Raw genomic sequence first — 21,583 nt, 5'->3', positions numbered from 1 at the left:
TTTTAAACAGGTTTCAGTAATACTCACATTTGCCTCTCAACTGATCTGGAGGAAGACAAGAAATGAAGCAAAGTTGCAGAATACGCATCTAATCCCACAAATCACAAACTAATCTATCCTCAATTTCCTTCCACAATTGAGTTGTGGGGGTCCATACAGTACAGGAAGCATCATATTCAAGAAATTTCCAATTGCTTATGGATGGTAAAAGCAACATGGTGTTACATAGTGCATTTGCTTGGATGATAATGCAAAATAAACGTGCATCTTCAAAAAGTGAAAGTAACTACTTAAATATCATATTACAGCATCCTCGAGCTAAATGTTGATAATAACTGCGCCACATGTGGGCTGTTGCAAAGCAAACTACCTCTTTTCACTGCATCATGAGGAAGTAACGACAAACTTTGTGCACCAATCCATTTTTAAAATCGTGGAACAAGACTAAGTCAGAAGTGCAGTTATACAAGACTGTAGAGAAAGAAGATGCTGTCTTGTTCAAATCTGATCTTTATCAGTTTCTCCTGACCACACCAAACGTACTGTGTGGAAAATGTCTCCTTAGTCACCTTTACTTAGCTAATAAAGGCTACATAGACTGTGCTGTAAATATAAACGAAGAAATAGGAAAAATATTGCAAACAACAAAACATCAGAGAGATTTTTATCCTAATTTTCATTGCTGCTCCCTTCTTTCTCCTCCTCACACATCCAGAAAAGAAAAAAGCTATACATATCTCTCCTATCAAGAGCAATAGTGGACAAATTGGAACCAGGTCACTGCTAATCTAATGTTACTTTGTTCAAAAAAACTTAAAACAAATCTGTTTTACCATGGTTGTTTGACTTACATTTTCTTCACATAATATGCAAAATGTTATGGTAACTGACAATATATTTGCAAACCATTCCAAATAAACTCCAGTAAATAAAAATCATTTGCCATTATGTTTATCTGTATTAAATGAGAACTGACATACCTGTTTCAGTAAACCAACATGAAGTAGAATTTGGATTAACAGTTTCAAATCGTACTACTTGGTTAAGTTCTGTTCCTTTACTAACAGCAACACATAACAGGGGATATTCTTGCTCTGGAACCACGAGCAGTTCAAAGACTTTCAATGGATTTGGCAGAGGAAAGTCAACATGCTAGGACAAAAACAGAAGATACATGCTTTATATTACATTGCCTGGGTGTGCCAAATATAAATCCCTCATTTCAGATAATTAATTTAAACTATTATTTAAAATAATGTCCTATTTATACTTATAAACTAAACAAACTAGGTCTCTGGTAAATAAATCTGAATTTCCTAAAATAAAGACAAGAAAAAACAAACCAAGTTTGGGGATTTTGGGGAGAACGGTTCAAGGCAAGATCTATAAAGAAACAGATTTTCATACCCTCAATTTAAATTACAAATGTTGATTGTGCAGATATGAATTATAGATGAGGAAGTGTGCATATCTCACACCAGTAAAAACATCCATCCAACTCTTTCCCACTACCCCTCAGCCTTACATCATGTTTTCCCTGGACAAAATTTTCTAAAAATTTAGATCAATAATAAATCATTAGACATTTCCCAACTATCGTTAGGTTGACTAGGCCACGATGCATAAGACAATTGGGTAAATGTAAACAAATAATAGAATGAATTTTACAAACAATCGTGTAAACTAGCATAGTAATTTAATGCCAAAGGTTAAAGCCAGAGGATTGCTGAACTGCGAATGTTGCAGCTAAATTCAAACATGCTGAATAAGCTCTGCTACTACCCTTTCATTTTACAAGAAAAAGTAAAGCCACATTTCAGGCTTTGGACTGAACATCATTCGCAAATGTTTCACTTACTTTGATTAACATAAACTTTTGCATTTGCTCAACCCATTCCAACAGGACGATGCTGGATTGTAATGCACCGCAAAGGTATTTGTGTCCTGTGTAAGGATTTCTTACTGTAACAAACAATAAGCAACTTAGTATGTTTTCCAGTCAGTACTGAAGAGGAATGCAATTAATTACGGGATACCTAGCAGGAAAATAAAGTTAAATCCAGATAGATTTGAGATAGAAAATGACTGTTCCAACTTTATTTTCTCTCCAAAGTACTGGAACATCCAGTAATCATCTCTAGATCTGATCCTATTTTTTCCCCTTGAAACTCCTCATTTGAATCTCTCCAATCAGGTTTTCACCTGTGCCAAAGTGCCAAAACAGCTCTTATCAAAATCAAAAATGACAACCTATATGATTGTGACAAAGGTAACTTTCCTTTCTCTCCATCTCAGCTTATCTGCAGCCTCAAAGAGTCAATCACTCCAGCTTCCTCTGCATTGTTGTCTTGCTAAACAGGACTGCCTAGAATATTTTACCTACCCAATCACTGCTGAAGAACTACTTGCATTTGTGCTGTGGGGTCCGGCACTGCTACCACTGGTGTCTTCCAAGGATTGATGCTGGGCCCCTCCTAATTATCAACTACATGCTTATCATCCAAAAGATGAGTTTACAGATGTATGATGATAACAGTCAACTTGACTACTGTTGCTCTCGACTCTACTGTTGCTCAATAACCAAGTTGCTTTTCCAACATTCAGTACCGAATGAGCATAAATTTTCACCAATTAAACATCTGAAAGATTGAAGTGATTAATTTTATTCTTGTTCCAAAATTTGTTCCCTCATTCCCAGCAACTGACTCGTGGCTAGTTTCCTGTGGTGGAATAAGAGGTAAACTGATGATCGTCCAAAGCTCTGGTCCCTATGACTTAAACTGAACTAAATGCCATTCATCGATCACCCCATGCTCACTGAGTTCTCGTCAAACAATATCTTGATTTTTAAATTCTTAAAAGCTTTCAAACCCTCCCATGGTCTGGCCTGTCCCAACTTCAACTCTTCAAAATACCTGCATTCCTCCAAATTTTCTTCTTGAGCAACCCCAATTTTAATCTCTTCAGGTTTGCCTCCAGTTGCCTTAGCCCTTTAAAAGCTACCCTTGACGAAGCTTTTGGTTGTCTGACATTATGTGGCTTGGCATCATTCACTCTGGAAAACCCGCAGATGTTTTATTACATCGCAAGTGCTATTAAAAATAGTTATTTTTGTTGGGTAATTGTGATTTTTTGGAATTCTCTACCTCAAATGGTACTGAGATCACAAGATGGAAAGAAATAATAGGGATTGGGCTGCAAAGCGGAGTTCACGGACAAGATCACTGAATGGTGGTACAGCCCTGAAGGACTGTACGGTCTACCTCAGCTCTTAACTTTCACATTCTTGTTCTCAACTTGACTAAGACCAAAACTATATGGAGATAATCAAAATATTTCCTTACCTACACAACATTTTTGGCAGCCTTTTGTATCTGGAATTTTTGTAGATACAGCAAATTTCCTAGAAAATAAATTTAACAATCAGTTGCCATTTAATTCAATCTTTATGGTGTACATTCATAATTAATAATAGTTCCAAGCTGTTAGCAGATCATCAAGTCAGAGATCAACTTAGATTGATAACAAGTACAAGGTGCAATAATTGGTCATGCAGTACTGATTGTAGGATAAGCTATCCGATAATTTGGAAAGAGTGAAGGTGTTGGGGGCCATAGTAGTGAGGCCAACTTGGCCAGTGAAAACAAACGCAGTGCTTGTAGATGATGCTCCGAGGCACAACATGTGGATGAGAAGCAGGAAGGGCCAATGACAGATTCTCAGAATGGGAACTAGAGAGCTAGTGCTGCAGAAGTTGGAAGAGACCAATTACAAGTGACACTCTGGCCAGAATTAGACAGACAAGAATGTCATGAAAACAGATCACAATTCTGAATTACATTTGGCTATTTTAAACTTTTACAATATTTTAACAATGAGTACTTTTAAAAGAAAGACAAAATCTGAGAGCTGGCCAAGGTGTAAACTCAATGGCTGTGTAAAATCCCTTAGTATTGAGGGAGCTTCAGACAGTAACGCTTCAAAGAAAGGAATGAACTGAACGGTGATCTCCTGAGGGTTGTGTCCCAGACAGCAGACATGATACGAGTTGGAACAAAACCTAATTCTAAGCAAAAGACAAGAGTACACAACAAAAGGAGATTAAAAATCTCCAATCCCTTGTCTCCGTGACCTAGTGAGCTGGCATGCTAGTATGTGGTTCAAATTCCATTGCTCTAAAAAGTGGTCTAGAGGGGCACAATTGAAAAATTTCACCAAGAACACTGCTGCCTGTGCAGCTAACAGGAAATAAAGTATCTGCTGTAAAAAAGAGTCATCAGCATAGCCACTGTTGAAGCTGGACAAACACTTTTCAGCTAATCTGCATGAATGTGTCCTTATTTTATTATCTTTTCTCACATTTTAGTAACTAACAAACTCTCTCTTTTTTGACTCAGGAAAGCCTGGTTAAATTGGCTCATTTAAAAAAACACAAATTTATTTGGCTGGGAAAATGTAGCCATAAGGGAAAGGATTCTTTTGAAAAAAACTTTGTTGTTGCCAACCAAGGGAGGGAGAGTAAAGAAGGGGAAACAGCCTATTCCTCCCAACCAAGGAGCATAACCATCTGGGAATATCCCATTGGAATTGAATTAGTTGCAGACTCTCGTCCACAGACCAGTTATAATGAGAACAGAGCCAGGAAAGTGCAATTCTAGCAGTAAGAGAGGTTGGAGAGGTTGATATGTTCAGCTGTGTCAAAAACTCTTAGACAGGTTCAGAATGACATGGGGAGATGGTTTATTTTTGTCAAAGTTATACAGGATGTCATTTGTGGCACTGATGAGATATTTTGTTATTATGACAGAGGCAGAAACCTCAGGGCTTCAAACACTGAAGGTCTGAAAAATACAGGCAGTTATTTTACAGACTGGAGAAAGGTATACCATGTTGTTCCCCAGGGAAACCGACAAGGATCAGGTTGCAGACATGCTCACTGATCCAGTAGGTTTGGTTGCAAATGTTTCGTCACCCTGCTAGGTAAAATCATCAGTGCACCTCCAGTGAAGTGTCAGTTTTTAGTCCCACTTGTTATTTATGTGCCTTGGTTTGCTGGGGTGGTCGGTATTACTTCCGATTCCGTTTCTCAGTGGTTTGTACATAGGGTCTAATTCAATGTGTTTGTTGATGGAGTTCCGGTTGGAACACCAGGCCTCCAGGAATTCCCTGGCATGTCTCTGTTTGGCTTGTGCAATTACGGACGTGTTGTCCCAGTCAAATTCGTGTCCCTCAGTGTCAGTGTGTAGTGAGTCAAGTGGGAATTGGTCATGTCTCTCGGAGGCTAGTTGGTGTCCACATACTTTGCATAGTTCTAGGTTGCTGGTAACGTGTTCTGGCTTGTTTAAATCCTCTCCTGATACAGCTCCATCTGTGGACATTGAGGTGGTTACTTGAGTATCGAGTTTGTATGTGTGGTCTTTCCATATATGCTAGTCTGAGTTCCCTGTTGTTTTTGCGTTCTACCATTACGTCCAGGAATCAATACTAAAGAACAACAGACACACAGAAGTAGTACAACAGACCCTCAGACATACGACAGTCCCAATTCTGAGCAAAAAAGGAAAGTCAAACACATTCAACACAGAAGACAGGAAAGCCCTAGAAAGACTCAAGAAAGACAGAAACACTGTAATCTTACCAGCGGACAAAGGATGACAGTAATCCTCAGTAGAGCCCGAGACACTGAGAAAGCTAACGCACCACTAGCAAATACCGATACCTACCAACAGAAGGCGAAAGACCTGACACCACAGTTAAGGGACCGGACTAAAATGACTCTGAAGAAATTACACAACTCCGGAGACATTGGGGTCCTCAGACCTGCTGTCTCACTGCCAGGCACACCAATATACAGACCTGCCAAAGAACTAAAACAGACATTGAAATACTTAGCGGATAACACTACCCACTCCATCCATGCATCCCAAGAATTCTTGATCATCATCAAGGTCATGAGGAAAGAAGAGGATGAGATAATGATATATACTTCGACGTAACAGCACTATTTACATTCATAAACATCAACCTACCCAAAGAAACAATTACCACACTACTGGATGAATCAAGTAGGACACCACCATCTTCAATAAGGACACCATCATGAAACTACTAGATCTACACCTCACAACCCACTTCACTTTCAATGACAGCATACACAAACAAATCAACGGAACACAAGTGGGATCCCCAAATCAGGGCTGATTGCAGAAGCAGTAACACAAAGGTTAGAACAAACAGTGCTCCCCAGTATACAACCCAAACTTTGGATCCAATATGTAGATGATACCTCTGTGATTATTAAACGCACAAAACTAGAAGAAACCCAGTGACACGCAAATGTCATCCTTACCAGGATAAAATTCACGAAAGAGAACGACAACCGACCCACTCTTCCTGGGCATATGGTAGAACGCCAAAACAATGGGTACATGAACGCCAACTAACCAATTCTCACTTGACTCACTATACATGGATAATGAAGCACATGAATTCAACGGGGGGGGGGGGGGGGCGCAGGGCAACACATCCATAATCGCACAAGCCAAACAGAGACATGCCAGGGAATTCCTGGAGGCCTGGTATTCCAACTGGAACTGCATCAAACATATTGAATTAGACCCTGGTGTACAAACCACTGAGAAAGAGAACTGAGAGTAATTGCAACACCCCTGGCAAACTGAGGACAGAACACCAATGCTTCAGCCGAGGCACACTGACAATGTTACCTAGCAGGGTGATGTAACGTTTGCAACCAAACTCACCGACTTGGGGAGCATGTCTAAAACCTCATCCACAACCCAAGCTACAAATTTTCTTAAAAACCCATAGGGACCACTGTTACAAGCCAGTTAGGAAGGGTGAACGGATTCATTCCTTGTCCGACTCCTTCACTGGTCATAACAAAGTTCAAATTTAGAGAGAGAAAGACATGATACTGCCAATTATATTTATGTCAGACTATAAGTGGCTCATTATCAGACATAAGTCAGTCAAGTTTCTATATAACAAATGATAAACCAGTTAATTGCAAAAACACTGCAAAGAGATAAAAATTGGTAACAAAGATTTAAACATACAATTACCCTTCTTGAAAAATAACAAACACAGTCTTCAAGCTTGGAGAAAAAGTAAAAGTAAACCCAGCAAATGTTATTTTAACAGTATTTTACTCTCAGGAAAATAAAAACTATTTGTGTAGTATTCAAACTTTTGTCTATAGCCAAAGCCATTTTACACATGAACTAGACAGCGGAGCCTTTCTGGTTTACTTGTAGCTGACTTTCCTGGAGACAGTGATGTAGATACTAAATTAGTTTTTAGGAGAACTTTATTATTTTAGGGAGACTTGACATGCAACGATGAGAACTTCTTGTGAATTCTCATCTCTCATAGCTTGGAGATGGACTGTATTTTAGAGAGGGGGCAAAGGCTGAATTTCCAGGCAAGTTCTTTCTGAGTCACTGAACCCAAATCTCTGATTTTTCTCCACAGATGCTGCCAGACCTGCCGAGTTTTCTGATTTGATGTGATTTCCAGCACCTGCAGTTCTTCAGTTTTTGTTATAAGTTCTCCCTCTGGCTGTGTTAAAATCCAATAGCTTTAATATATTCAAACTGGGTCATATGACCTCTTCTTGAATACACTGTAGACTTAGTGGCTGCAGTTGAGAAGCATATACTGTTTGCAAATCCATCAATTTATCCTTCTGTAGCCAGTCTATTTTGCTTCACAAAGTACGCTGTCCAAGATATGGATATATTTCTAGTCAATTATATTCTAAAATATTTCAGGTAAGGGAAACACAAACAATAGGAAGAGCAGACCATTTGGCCTTTTGAGCCTACCCCTCTACTCAATACGATCACATCTGATCATCTAATCCATTACCCAGTTCCAATTTTTTCTTCATATCCTTTGATCCCTTTTGCTCTAAGAACTATCTCTAAATGCTTCTTGGAATTATAAAATTATTCAATGTTTAGATCTCAACTGCTTTCTGTGGCAAAGAATCTCACACATTCCCATTGTCTGGGTGAAGAAATTTCTCATCTCAGTCCTAAACGGCTTACTCCATATCCTTAAACTGTGACCTCGTTGTGGACTCCCTAGTCACTGGGAACATTGTTCTGGCGTTTATCCTGTCTAGATTTGTTATAATTTTATACAAAGAACACAACTCATTCTTCTAAACTCCAGTGATTATAGTCTCTCCTCATACATCAGTCCTGCTACCCCAGGAATCAGTCTGGAGAACTTTCATTGCACTCCCTCCAATGCCAGAACACTCCTCCTCAGATAAGGAGGTCAAAACTCCACACAATACTCCACTGTGGCCTCACTAAGGACGTGCATAATTGCAGTAAGACATCCCTGCTCCTGGACTTGAATTCTCTCTCTATAAAGGCTGACAAACTATTTGTCTTTTTTATCATCTGCATGTTTACTTTCAGTGACTAGTGTACAAACACTGCACGTTCCCCCTTTGATGATCTATTTCCTTTGAGACAATAATTTGCTTTCCTCTTTTTGCTACTGAAGTGGATAACCACTCGTTTATCCACATTATACTTCATCTGCCATGCATGTGCCCAAGCAGATACTTTTTAAAATGTTGTAATTGTACCCACCTCCATCACCTCCTTTGGTAGTTTGTTCCATATGCGCATCACCTTCTGCATGAAAGTGTTGCCCTCATCTGCAAACTTCCTCACCATACCTCCTATAATCACATCCAAATCATTTACATAAAATGACAAAAAGTAGTGGACCCACACTGATCCTCACAGCACATCACTGGTCACAGGCCTCCTGTTCAAAAAACAACCCCCTACCACCATTCTTTGTCTCCTATCTTCAAGCCAATTTTGTCTCCAATTGGATAGCTCTCCTTGGATTGCACATGATCTAACCATGCTAACCAGTCTACTATGCAGAACCTTGTCGAATGCCTTGCTGAAGTCCATATAGACAACGTCAGTCAAAAGGTTCCAGGCCAGAAGATAAAACTGCAAAAGGGCTAGTTAAAGCTGAGAAAGTTTAAGCTCAGTTACATGAAGGCTCCAAAAAGATTGTCAGATTCTTGAGACCAGATATTTAAACTATTGTAAAATGAAGCCCTAAATGTATTAACAGGAAGAGATTTCTCTCTGGTGTGAGGACTTTAAAGGTTTTTTTTGGGATAACTGAGACTATGTTTTGTTGGGGTTACAAAATCTTTAAACAATGTAAATAGTTTGGTATATTCTATCTTCATTTTTTTCTTTGCTATAAATTGCTAAATCTGGAGCTACAATTTTGCGACTTTACATTTGTGAAAGGCTACCTGCTTCAAACTAAGGAACAACAAAATACGAATTATCAAACCAGCTTTCAGTCTGGGGTCTGAATTGTCCAGTAATAACATCAGCTGGGGTCGCAACACATTCCATTCATCACTGACACACACAATGGCAATGGTCTACAGTGTACAATATGCACTGCAAAACCCTGTCAAAGTTCCTCAGACTGCACTTTATAAACCTATGACCACTTCCATCTAGAAGGACAAGGGCATCAAATATGTGGGAACACCACCCTTGCAAGTTCTTCTCTAAGTCACTCACCACCTTGATTTGGAAATATATTACCATTCCTTCAGTGTCACTGAGTCAAAATCCTGGAATTCCCTTTCTAACAGCATTATATATTACCTACAATGCAAAGACTGCAGCAGTTCAAGGCAGCAACTCACCACAATCTTCTCAAGGGACAACTAGGGATGAGAAATAAATGCTTAGTTTTCTTTCAGTCTGTACATCAAGTGAATGAAGACAACCCCTTGAGGTTTAAGTGGTGTCTGGTGAATCCACCCACTATAAACTTAGGAGGTATGGTTAATAAATTTGCAAATGACACTAAAATTGGAGGTGCAACAGACAGGGAAGAAGGTTATCTCAGAGTTACAAAGGGACCTTGATCAGATGGGCCAATGGGCTGAGAAGTGGCAGATGGAGTTTAATTTAGATAAGTGAGAGGTGCTGCATTTTTGAAAGGCAGATCAGGGCAAGATTTATTCACTAAATGGTAAGGTCCTGGGGAGTGGTGCTGAACAAAGGGACCTTGGACCCCAGGTTCACAGCTCCTTGAAAATGGAGTTGCAGGTAGATAGGATTGCAAAGGCGGTGTTTTGTATGCTTGCCTTTATTGGTCAGTGCATTGAGTATAGGAGTTCGGAGGTCATGTTGCTGCTCTGCAGGACATTGGTTAGGCCACTTTTGGAGTACTATGTTCAATTCTGGTCTCCCTGCTGAAGGAGGGATGTTGTGAAACTTGAAAGGGTTCAGAAAAGACTTGCAAGGATGTTGCCAGGGTTGGAGGGTTTCAGCTACAGGCAAAGGATGAAAAGCCTATTTTCCCTGGAGCAGAGGGTGAGGGGTGACCTTGTAGAGGTTTATAAAATCACGAGGGACACGGATAGGGTAAATAACCCAAGGTCTTTTCCCCAGGGTGGGGGAGTCCAAATCTAGAGGGTTTAAAAGTAAGAGGGGTAAGATTTTTCAAAGGGACTTAAGGGGCAACTTTTTCAAGCAGAGGGTGGTGCATGTATGGACTGAACTGCCAGAGGAAGTGGTGGATGCTGGTACAATTGAAATATTTAAAAGACATCTGGATGGGTGTACAAATAGGAAGGGTTGAGAGGGATATGGGCCAAATGCTGGCAAATGGGACTTGATTAATTTAGGATATCTTGGTCAACATGGAAAAATTAGACCAAAGGGTCTGTTTTTGTGCCGTACATCACTATGCTTCCAACAGCCTCTGAGCCAACCACTCCTCATGCCATTCCACTGATTTTCATCTGTATCTTCTCCTGAGCACGAGGTCAGCTTGTCACTGTCTGGGAACTATTCCACCAGAAACTAATCCTCAAATCAAATGTGGGGAGCTCGTCCCAGCAACAGAAACACCAGCACCAACGGCCACCAATAAGGAGAGAGTGTTGTGTGGTGGTAATGTCACCTAACTGGCCATCCAGAACTCTAGGGCTTTGGGTTTGAATCTGGGATAAAGAGTGACCTTGTAACCACTATGTTAACTGTCTTAAAACAAAAACACCTGGTTCAGCAATGACCCTAAGGATGGAAATCTGACATCCTGACTCAGTTTGACTCCAGATGCACAGCAATGCAGTTGAACCCCAGCTGTCCTTAAGGCAATAAATGTTTGCCCAGACAGTGAAACCACACCCACTGAATGAATAATAATAACCCATTCAGAAAAGTGGGAAATGTCTTTCAGTGGTGCAAGTTGTGTCCCTTGAACCTTGGAAGAAAGTGAAGCCAAGTCTTGGTTACCAATTCAACGAAGTTATCCTCATAACGACACGACATCCACAATGATTGGTTTAAATAGTTACTTGATAGACATGCTCCTGATTGGGCTGTTTTTGGTTGGAGGTTGCTCAGCTTTGAGTTATGAGATCTGTTCTGAATCTAGTCCATTTGGCACAGTGATTGTGCAAGGCAATGCAATGGAGAGTATACCTCAGTGTGAAGATGAGTTCATTCATTCACAAGATCATTCCTATCAATACATTGGCAAATGCGTATACAACAGGTAGACTGATAGACGTTCCTAGTCAGTTCTTTCATCACCTGGCACAGGGCCGCACAGCAGTACATGGGTCCCTCGCAGTGAGGTCAGCCCGGTCACTAATGATAATGATACAAAGTTTTGCTAAATCTTAAATGTTTTGAGGGTTCCCATCTCTGCCAACCTTCCAGACTCCCTCATTATCCAAGGGTCCCGTACCTTGCCACTCTTGTCTTTCTTCCTTGCTGGAAACGCCGGTCCTGAACTCTGATCAGCAGATCTTTAAGTAATTCCCATGTGTCAAATGTGGACTTGTCTCATAACAGCTCCTTCCACTTAATATTCCCTTGCTCCTGCATAGCACTGACAGCTTGCCCTTTCTCATTTAGTACTTTCCCACAAGGTCCTGACTTATCCTAATTTATAGCTAGCTTAAAACTTAAGGAGCTGCAATCTCAGTTTTCAGAGCGCTTTCCCACTGAAAGGTCAGTCACCTGGCTAGGCTCATTAACCAATTAGTTTAAAATGGCACCTCCTCTAGTCGGACTGTCCACATACTGTTTCAAGAAATCCTCTTGGGTGCACTTTACAAATTCTGCCCTGTCTAAGCCTCTCTGCTCAAAGTGAGTCCCAGTCATTATTGGGGAAGTTAAAGATATCCACGACAACAACTCGGTTATACCTGGCTTCCATCTAGTGATTGTGGACATTTTACTAGGGATGGACAATAAATGCAAGCCAGCCGGTAACACTGATGTCCGATGAGTAAATTAAAACAACGTAACTGGCGACTCTGGATTGAAATCCATATTCTACCAGTCCGCGAGCGCATACAATGATGCAAACACATCTGTTATATGCAGCTTTAACCATGCCTCTTCTATTTTATTGTTATGATTTAAACTTTCCTCTCATTTCCCTTAAAACTGCAAATGCATTCAAGTAAACATTTCCTCTGACCTACATCATTGTGAAAGAAAACATCTCAAAATTGTGAAACTCATTGGCACTCCCACAGTTTGTCCTTCCTCTTATGATGTGCAAACTCCAATTCTGACCTCACTCCGTCACTACTTCTTTACCTGTAAGACTTCTTTTCCTTTTTATTTAACCTTGGTGATGCACTTTTGTACGGATTAGAATGTAACACAGGAATTCACATAGCTTTGCTGGTTGGGTAGGATAATGAAGTGACCTCACGATCTAAACAAGTTGGTTTTGGCAAAGGTGGGATCCAGGTGGAGTGATAAATCTTAAACTCTGTATGGGTGTACTCATACTTTTTTCTGGAAAAGTGAGAAACTGGAGCGTGTGTTTCTATAATCTTGCTTCAGGCACAGGCAGTTACCCAGAGCTCCCACAAGTAAATGTCTTATTTTTATTATTCATGTGTGTCTACTTGACTGCTTAGAAAAGATCCAATTTAACCAATTGTAATTCCCAAAATATCCTGCACCATTATTCCAACAACTTTGATTTCACAATTTAAAAAAACATATAACACTGAAGCTATTGAATAGCTCAACTACATACATAGATTTGTATTTTATTTCAGTTGCATTTTATATCACTGCAGTTTATTTCAGTATTTCAATTTCTGACTGTACCCATAACTCTGGGTATGAAAGAATTTTCTCTTACCTTGGAAGTATTCTGTCAGGAAGCCTATATGCAGGAATAGATACAGGCAATTTTTGCATTTGTCTGGCATACTCAAAAAGACCCAGCAAATTGTGAGAGTACAATTGGGAAGCTTTTCCTAAAAAAAAGTAAAAGAAAACACTGTTCAGGCATACTATATGACGTGAAAATCAAATATCATCCACTCATTTCATCTGATAACTAGACATTGCTTTCTAAGGAATTCTTGGTTTGTATATTTATTTTTGAATTAATTCCATTTACTCATTGACCCTTGTGATGGTCAATTGTTATGTGGCGGTGTAGGTGGGTTTTTCATCTTAATCATTTGGAGGTGGGCTTCTTCTTGAAGAGGTGCATCCAAAAGTGCTTCCAAAAATAGTTTAAAGACAGGGATGTCAGATCTTTGATGCAGTACAATGAAAATGCAATAGTACATGTTCAAATCAGCAAGATGTGCAACTTTGAGGGGGGTTTGGAAAGGAACTTGGAGATGATGGATTCCGATGCACCCACTGCTCCTGGAGATTCTTGTTAGTACAAGTGCACAGAACATGCTACCAAGAAAGGTGGGTGTGATCTTAAAATGATCTCACGTAAATATAAACATTATCATAAGATGCATCACTGTATGCAAAGTGACCTGGTAGAGGCAATGCAAGTCAGAAGTGTCCCTGAGCTCCAAACAAAATTCTTTAACAGCTGAAGTGGCATAACAGTTGGTCCCATTCTGCTCAAAGGAGCAGAAACTTCCATGCAATGTCATTATTTTACGTAACTTCTACAACTGGTACACAAAGAAAACTGCCCTTGAAATATCCAGCCTGGAATCGACAACAATGTTCCTAAAATGAAAAACCAGGAATAAATCCTATGCCCTTTACAGTGTCCTAATTATGAACATTTTAAAAATCTATTCCAGCCTATCTGCCAAGATGTTTGCATTTCTCCAATTCTGGCCAATCGTTCTTTCAGATTTTAACTGCTTCATCATCAAGGGGAGGTAATGGCCTAGTGGTATTATCACTGGACTGTTAATCCAGAGCTCCAGGTAACATTTTGGGAACCCAGGTTTGAATCCCACCACTGCAGATGGTGGAATTGAAATTCAATAAAATATACGGAATTAAGAATCTACGACCATGGAGCCATTGCTGATTGTTGGAAAAACCCATCTGGTTCGCTAATGTCCTTTAGGAAAGGAAACTGCCATCTTTGCCTGGTCTGGCCTACATGTGACAAGAGACCCACAGCAATGTGGGTGACTCTAAACTGCCCTGAGCAATTAGGAATGGACAATAAATGCTGCCTGGTCAGCAATGCCTTCATCCTGCGACTGAATAAAGAATAAAAATAAAGAAACCATTTGTAGCAGTGCAGTCAATGGTTGAGGGCTGACGCTCAAGGCAATCATCCACTCTCTTTCATTCCACTTACTTTAGAGTATTTAGTGAAGAAAAACTTTCATCCTCACTTGATTTGGCTGACATGTGACTCCAGCAACGTAGTTGATTCTTACCTGCCGGCTGAAACTGTTAGCAAGCGACTCAGTTGTATCACCCATCAGAAAGTTTCCAAACACCAGTGAAACCTGATAGACTACATGGCATCAACCAAAACAATGGAAATGACATCAGCGAACACAGCCCTAGTGATCGTGCAAAGTCCTTACTAACTGGGAGCTAGCAACTACATTGGGAGAATAGTCTAACAAACTTGTCAAGCAACAGCCTGACTCAACCAGACTCATGGAATCATACAATATACAAATGTCCCACACAACACGATCACAAATCCTGACATTTCATGTTCTACCAGCATGATAAACCCAGCAGAGATGGTGGCACAGTGGTATACAGTTTATAGAGAGTTACCCTGGAAGTCCTCAACACTGATTCCAAACACCATGAAGTCTCATGACGTCAGGTACAACAGGAGGAAGAAAACCTCCTGCTGATTACCACTGACTGTTCAATTTCAGTTGACACATCTGTACTCCTGTGTTAAATGTTACTTGGAGGAAACATGGACAATGCACTCTGGCTGAGGGCTTCAATGTCCACCACCAGCAAGAGTGGTTCAGTAGCACCACTACCAACCATGACTCGCCTAGTTTAGTTGGCTGGTTTACAATGCAGAATGATGCCAACTATATGGACTCAACTCCCACACTGGCTGAGGTCACCACGAAGATCCCACTTCTCAACATTTCCCCTCGCCTGGTTAAACCATCATCAGTAGTCTCTCTCATGAAGCACTGAGTGGATGATCCATCTCAACCTCTTCAGAGGTCCACAACATCATAGATGGCAGGCTTCAGCCAATTTGATTCACTCCATATGATATCAATAAACTGTTGGGAGACACTGCAAAAGCCTGACACCATTCTGGCAACAATATCGAAGCCCAAGATGTTCTAGTATAGCTCAAGTAGTGGTATCTACCCAGCAATGTGAAAAATTGTTCGGATATATGCTATACACAGGAAACAGGACAAATTTAACTTAGCCAATTACTGTCGGATTAGTCTAATCTCGATTGTTAGTGTGGAAAGTGTCATTAACACAGCTATCTGGCATCATCTGTTCAGCAATAATCTGCTCACTATGGGTTCCAGTTTGGTTTCCATCAAGGCCACTCAGTTCTTGACCTCTTTGGAGCCTTGCTTCAAATGTGGACAAAAAAGCCAAATTCCAGACATGAAGCCAGTAATGCAGCTCTTGACATCAAGACTGCATTTGACAGAGTGTGGCATCAAGAAGCCCTAGCAAATCTGTAGTCAATGGGAATCAGGGTTCAGTGGCTGTCAAAGGTCAGTAACCTCAGACCTAGGACATCACTACGGAAGTTGCTCAGGGTAGTGCCCCAGGTCCCAACAATTTCATCAATGAGCTTCCCTCCATCATAAAATAGGTGGTGTAGTGGAGTGTAGTAGAGTACAATGGGACCTTGATCAGATGGGCCAATGAGTGGCAGGTGGAGTTTAATTTAGATAAATGTGAGGTATTGCATTTGGTTAAGGCAAACCAGGGGAGGACTTGTGCAGTTAATGGCAGGGCGCTGGGGAGTGCTGCCAAACAAAGAGACCTAGAGGTGCAAGTGCACAGCTCCTTGAAAGTAGGGTCGCAGGAAGGTAGGGTGGTGAAAAAGGTCGTGAAGATGGTGACTGGCACGCTTGCTTTCATTGGCCAGAACACTGAGTATACGAGCTGGGATGTCATGTTGTGGTTGTACAGGACATTAGCAAGGCCATTTATAGAATACTAAAAACAATTCTGGTCCCCCTTCTATAAGAAAGATGTTAAAGTTGACAGGATGCAGAAAAGATGTACAAGCATGTTACCAGGACTGGAGGCTTTGAGTTACAGGGATACGCTAAGACATTTTTCACTGGAGGCTGAAGGGTGACCTTATAGAGGTCTATAAAATCACGAGGGGCATAGATAAGGTGAATAGTCAAGATCTTTTTCTAGGGTGGGGGGGACCAAAATTAGAGTGCGTAGGTTTAAGGTAGGAGGGGGAAGATTTGAAACGACGTGAGGGGTAACTTTTTCATGCAGAGTGTAGAGTGTGTATGGAACAAACTGCCAGACGAAGTGGTGGAGGATGGTACAGTTACAACATTTCAAAGGCATCTGGATGAGTATATGAATAGGAAGGATTGAGAGAGACATGGGCCAAATGCTGGCAAATGGGACTACGTCAGATTGGGATGTCTGATCAGCGCAAACATGCTGTTAACTCTTTGATGCTATGACTTTGAAGTCAGGAGTGGGGAAGTTCACTGACAATTGCACAATGTTCAGCACCATTTGTGAATGCTCACATTTCTCAGCAGTTCATGTCCAAACACAGCAAGATCTGGACAATAACCAACATTGGACTGATAAGTGGCAAGTAGTATTCACACCACACAAATATCAGGCAATGACCATCTCCAACAAGAGATAGTCTAATCATCTGCAGAAGTTTAAGGAGGCAGTTCACAACCACTTTCTCAAAGGCAACAAAGGATGGGCAAGAATTACTGGTCCAGCCAGTGATGTCCCACAAGTGAATAAAAATAATTTAACTACACAGCCATCTCTCCTGCTCCCAGGTGTAAATCTCTTTCTGGTCTCTAACTGGTCCTGCTACTCCTTTCACTGCCTCCTACTATTTATATGCCCACAGAATACTTTGGGACACCCTTTTATGTAAGCTACTAGACTTTCCTCATCATTCCTTTTTGTTTCTCATTTCTTTTTTCACCTCCCCCAAGCCTTCAGTATATTTTCTGCATTACAACTGTCATAAGCACACCTTTTCTTTCAAATATTAATTTCTACCCGTTTGTCATTCAGGAAATTCTGGACTTGTTTGTCCTCCTATCCTATTTTATGAAAATATTCAAAGAACAAAGAATAGAGGACAAGAAACAATGGAGCACAGGCCCTTTGGCACACCATGACTGTGTCAACACATGATGCCTTTCTAAACTAAAAACCTTTTGTCTCTATGCATTCTGTATTCCTTTAGTCCCTGCCCATTCATACGTCTGTCTCTTAAACACTTTTCTACCTGCTTCCTCACCATCTCTGGCAATGCATTCCTGGCACTTACCATTCACTATGTACAAACTTGTCTCTTTCATCTCCTTCACACCTACCTTCTTTCACTTTAAACCTATGTCCCCTAGTAACTGACATATCTACATTGGGAAAATGACTCTGACTATCATTCTATCCATGCCTTATGATTTTGTAAACTTCTATCAGGTTGCCCCTCATCCTATTAAGGATGTTAATGTGGTTGTTTTCCAGGCCAGTTGATACATAGCTAGATAGTACTCCTCAAAAGGTCAGTGCTAGAACCATTACTACTTTCAATAATGTGTATATATAAAATATCTAGATCTATATGTTACAATTAACAAATGTAGATAATATCACCTATAGAGATGCAACCAGTGAGGATGAGATCAATTGCAACAGTACATAGATGGGCTAGCAGAATGGGAAGTGCAGATGGAATTTAATACATAGAAAAGTGATTCTGATTTTAGAATGAAACGAAGAGAGGTTATATATAATTAATTATGCAGTCCTGAGCTGTGTGCAAGGACAGAGACACTTGGGGATTCATGTGCATAGTTCTCCCAAAAGGTGGAGAGAACAGATAGCAAAGCTTATGGGATCTTGGATTTTATAGATATCAAGTATCAAGCAAATATGCTGAACATTCATAAATCTCTGGATAGGTTTGAAATATCACATTACATCATGTTCTGATCAACACACTTGAAGAATGTGGAGGTGCTTGAGATGCTGCAAGGGAAATTTAACAGAACAATTCCAGGGATGTTATCCACAAGTTTAGGCTGGAGTAGCTGGCATTGGAATTCTTTGAGAAAGGTAGATGAGAGACAATTTGATAGAGGTGTACAAAATTATAATCGGTTGGATAGGTTAGTCAAAACAAAGGTTGTTCCCATTAACTATTGGTATAAGGATTAGGGACACAGATTTAAGATTCTCGAGAAGAGATACAGTGAAGATGAGCAAGATATCAACTTTCTAAGCATGAATCATGATGACTCCAAACTAATGACTATAAAGGCAGCGTAAACCAAAATGGTCAAACTATTTCAAAAGAAAATTGCAAAGGCATTTCGAGAATTTAACTTGTAGGGCTATACGGAATACAACAGAGGAACAAGACTGAAAGTGTTACCCCACCCAGAGCCAGCATGGACTCAGTAGACCAAATGACCTCGTTCTGGCCCATAACAACTCTCACTAGCTCTTAAAGCAAGAGTATATCTTGTAAAATACTACATACAACTTGTATAAAACTCTATGTTGCAAAGATTTTTTTTGTCTCTCATACAAAATAACTGTTGAAGTGGTTTATATGGTTTCAGATATCAAAAAGTTGTATGGGACTTACCAGATATAGAAAGCAAAGCATTGTTCATTACATAGAGCCATGTACACCTTCTTTGGACAAGCTAAAATAAAAACAAACTTACTGATGAAATACATTGAACAGTTTAAAGATTAAGCTGTAAAGGATGTACTTCTCCCCTCAGAAAAGCAAGCTAATTTGTTTGCGATCTATTTGAATACACAGTTTAATTTTCAAGTAGGACTCTGCAAAGTACATCAGCAGGATATTTTAATTGATATACGCAAGGAATTAAATATTAAGATAGCAAGAACTGCGGATGCTGGAGTCAAAAACAACACAGCATGAAGCTGGAGGAACACAGCAGACCAGGCAGCATTAGAGGTACAGGAAAGTTGACGTTTTTGGGTCAGAAACATTCTTCAGAAATGGGGAGGAGGAAGGGAGCTGGAAAAGAGAGAGAAGAGGGTGAGGCTGGGAAAGATAGGTGGCACAGTGATAGGTGAATGCCATGGAGTAATGGGAACTGGTTAGTGGGATGGGTGGGGTGGATAGGTGGGACAGAAGATGAATAGATTGTGTCAGGTCAAGGAGGCAGGGATGAGGCCAGGAATGGGGAGATTTGAAACTGCTGAAATTCATGCTTAGGCCATTGGGCTGTAAGCTCCCGATGCAGAGTATGAGATGTTGCTCCTCCAGTTTGCGGGTGGCGTCACTGTGACACTGGAGGCCACCCAGGATGGACATGTCACCCAGGGAGTGGGAGGGGTGAGTTTTAAATATTAAGCATTGTTTGGAATAATTAAAGAAAAAGAATGAACTTTACCTGCTCCATTGATGTTTCATGTAATTCATTAAGGTTTAAAGTGTAAATGCCTTCTTCAGCACCAAATATGAGGTACTGATCTAAAGGGAGAAAACATTAAATAACTAAATTAAAAAGCAAAAGGACAAAAACTTCTAATTTTTGTTCCAGAAACAACAATTACCTCTCGTGTCTGGATTAATCCATGATGTTGCACAGTGAATTTTCAAAGGGCAACCATTGAAAACCTTAGAGAAACAAGCACCCATCTGAACAACAAAAAAAATTGAAATTACTTAAAATAGCACTACATTGGTTACTTTACATAATAAGATTGCAAAATAAAAAAATCCACCAGCAGACATTCTCTTTTCAATGGGAGCAGGGGTGTTTAATCCCTATAGAAGGGTATTTTGCCGAATTTGTTCCCTTATTTTAACTTACTAAAATCAAACATTTCACAAAGAAATGCCACAATAAATAATGCACAATTTTTAAAAATGGTAATCACGCTGTTTAATTTTACAATTATCACGGCAATGATAAGAAATGTGAAATTGAAATTTTTTAAAACCACAGCCACGGCAAAAGTCTTTTGCAATTAGTGTTGTTTAATTCTCATCCACCATGCTACGACTATGCATTACAGCAAGTTACTGGTTAAATGGTCACTTCTGTATTTGGATTCCTACAACACCTACTTCCAGCTTTTACCTTTTCTGGCTGCAAATTTATTTGATAGTGTGGTATTACCACCTAAAAAAATCAGAACAAAATAACATGAACTATATTCCCAGTTAAAACTTGCTGCTTATTTCACATCAAATCTTGTAATTTCTTTTGAAATGATATACATTTTGATGATTTTTTATTACTGTCAAAATCTGCAGATTCTGGACTAATACCTTGTGTTTTGTAATTTGCTATTATATGAACTTTTATTAAAACTGCGTTCAAGGGTTTCTGATTTATAGTCATCCTTCAAGTATTTTTACATTTACTCTGGTTTCCAAGAATTGTCCTGTTCCTCCTACTCATACAAAACATAAGAACTAGGAGCAGGAATAGGCCATCCAGCCCCTCAAGCCTGCCCCACCATTCAATAAGATCATGGCTGACCTTCTGGAGACTCAGCTCCACTTACCCACCCGCCCACCATAACCCTTAATTCCTTTACTGTTCAAAACTTTATTTAGCCTTGTCTTAAACACATTCAGTGAGGTAGCTTCAACCGCTTCATTGGGCAGGGAAATTCACAGATTCACAACCCTTTGGGTGAAGAAGTTCCTCCTGACCTCAGTCCAACATCTGCTTCCTTTTATTTTGAGGCTATGCCCCCTAGTTCTAGTTTCACCTGCTAGCAGAAACAACCTCCCCGCCTCCAGCTTATCGATTCCCTTCATAACCTTATATATTTCTATAAGATCTCCCCAACCTAAACTGCCTTCTTCAACCATAATCCAATCTTTTTGCAGTCAATTAAATTCTATGTTCCATCGAATCACAACCCTTGGTCCAAACAACTTCCAGTCCGCTCAAAACAAGGCAATGGATCACATCTTGCTCTCCCTCAGGAAGGAAATCTAACTCATATTAATCAAAATCTTCAAGGACAGATTTCTTCATGCCTATCAAATCTAATCAACAATTATCAGCTCCTTAATGGGCACACACGTTTAT

At 40.1% G+C, this 21,583-nt stretch overlaps 1 protein-coding gene and 1 long non-coding RNA gene across 13 annotated transcripts in view; one reads left to right on the top strand and one right to left on the bottom strand.

Annotated features, from left to right (window-relative positions):
- The window catches only part of LOC125454851 (uncharacterized), a 98,108-nt gene extending 88,912 nt beyond the window's left edge, over positions 1 to 9,196 (top strand). Inside the window, exon 5 of the long non-coding RNA XR_009446128.1 lies at positions 7,492 to 9,196. This is a non-coding gene — a long non-coding RNA (uncharacterized LOC125454851). The remainder of the gene's footprint in view (positions 1 to 7,491) is intronic.
- map4k3a (mitogen-activated protein kinase kinase kinase kinase 3a) overlaps positions 1 to 21,583 on the bottom strand; it is a 229,454-nt gene that overhangs the window by 9,720 nt on the left and 198,151 nt on the right. For 9 of the 12 annotated variants that reach the window (XM_048536080.2, XM_059648405.1, XM_059648404.1 and 6 more), the window contains 8 exons: positions 20,088 to 20,172; positions 19,925 to 20,004; positions 19,141 to 19,201; positions 13,213 to 13,330; positions 3,345 to 3,403; positions 1,859 to 1,962; positions 981 to 1,152; positions 28 to 45 (listed from right to left, as the gene is read on the bottom strand). In XM_048536080.2, the coding sequence (XP_048392037.1) occupies positions 28 to 45; positions 981 to 1,152; positions 1,859 to 1,962; positions 3,345 to 3,403; positions 13,213 to 13,330; positions 19,141 to 19,201; positions 19,925 to 20,004; positions 20,088 to 20,172 (697 nt within the window). The remainder of the gene's footprint in view (positions 1 to 27; positions 46 to 980; positions 1,153 to 1,858; positions 1,963 to 3,344; positions 3,404 to 13,212; positions 13,331 to 19,140; positions 19,202 to 19,924; positions 20,005 to 20,087; positions 20,173 to 21,583) is intronic. The other 3 variants (XM_048536081.2, XM_048536084.2, XM_048536087.2) reach the window with 1 other exon arrangement.

Source organism: Stegostoma tigrinum, chromosome 9 (assembly GCF_030684315.1).
Source record: "Stegostoma tigrinum isolate sSteTig4 chromosome 9, sSteTig4.hap1, whole genome shotgun sequence".
NCBI classification, from domain to species: Eukaryota; Metazoa; Chordata; class Chondrichthyes; order Orectolobiformes; family Stegostomatidae; genus Stegostoma; species Stegostoma tigrinum.
This window is presented reverse-complemented; position numbering and strand designations above follow the sequence as displayed.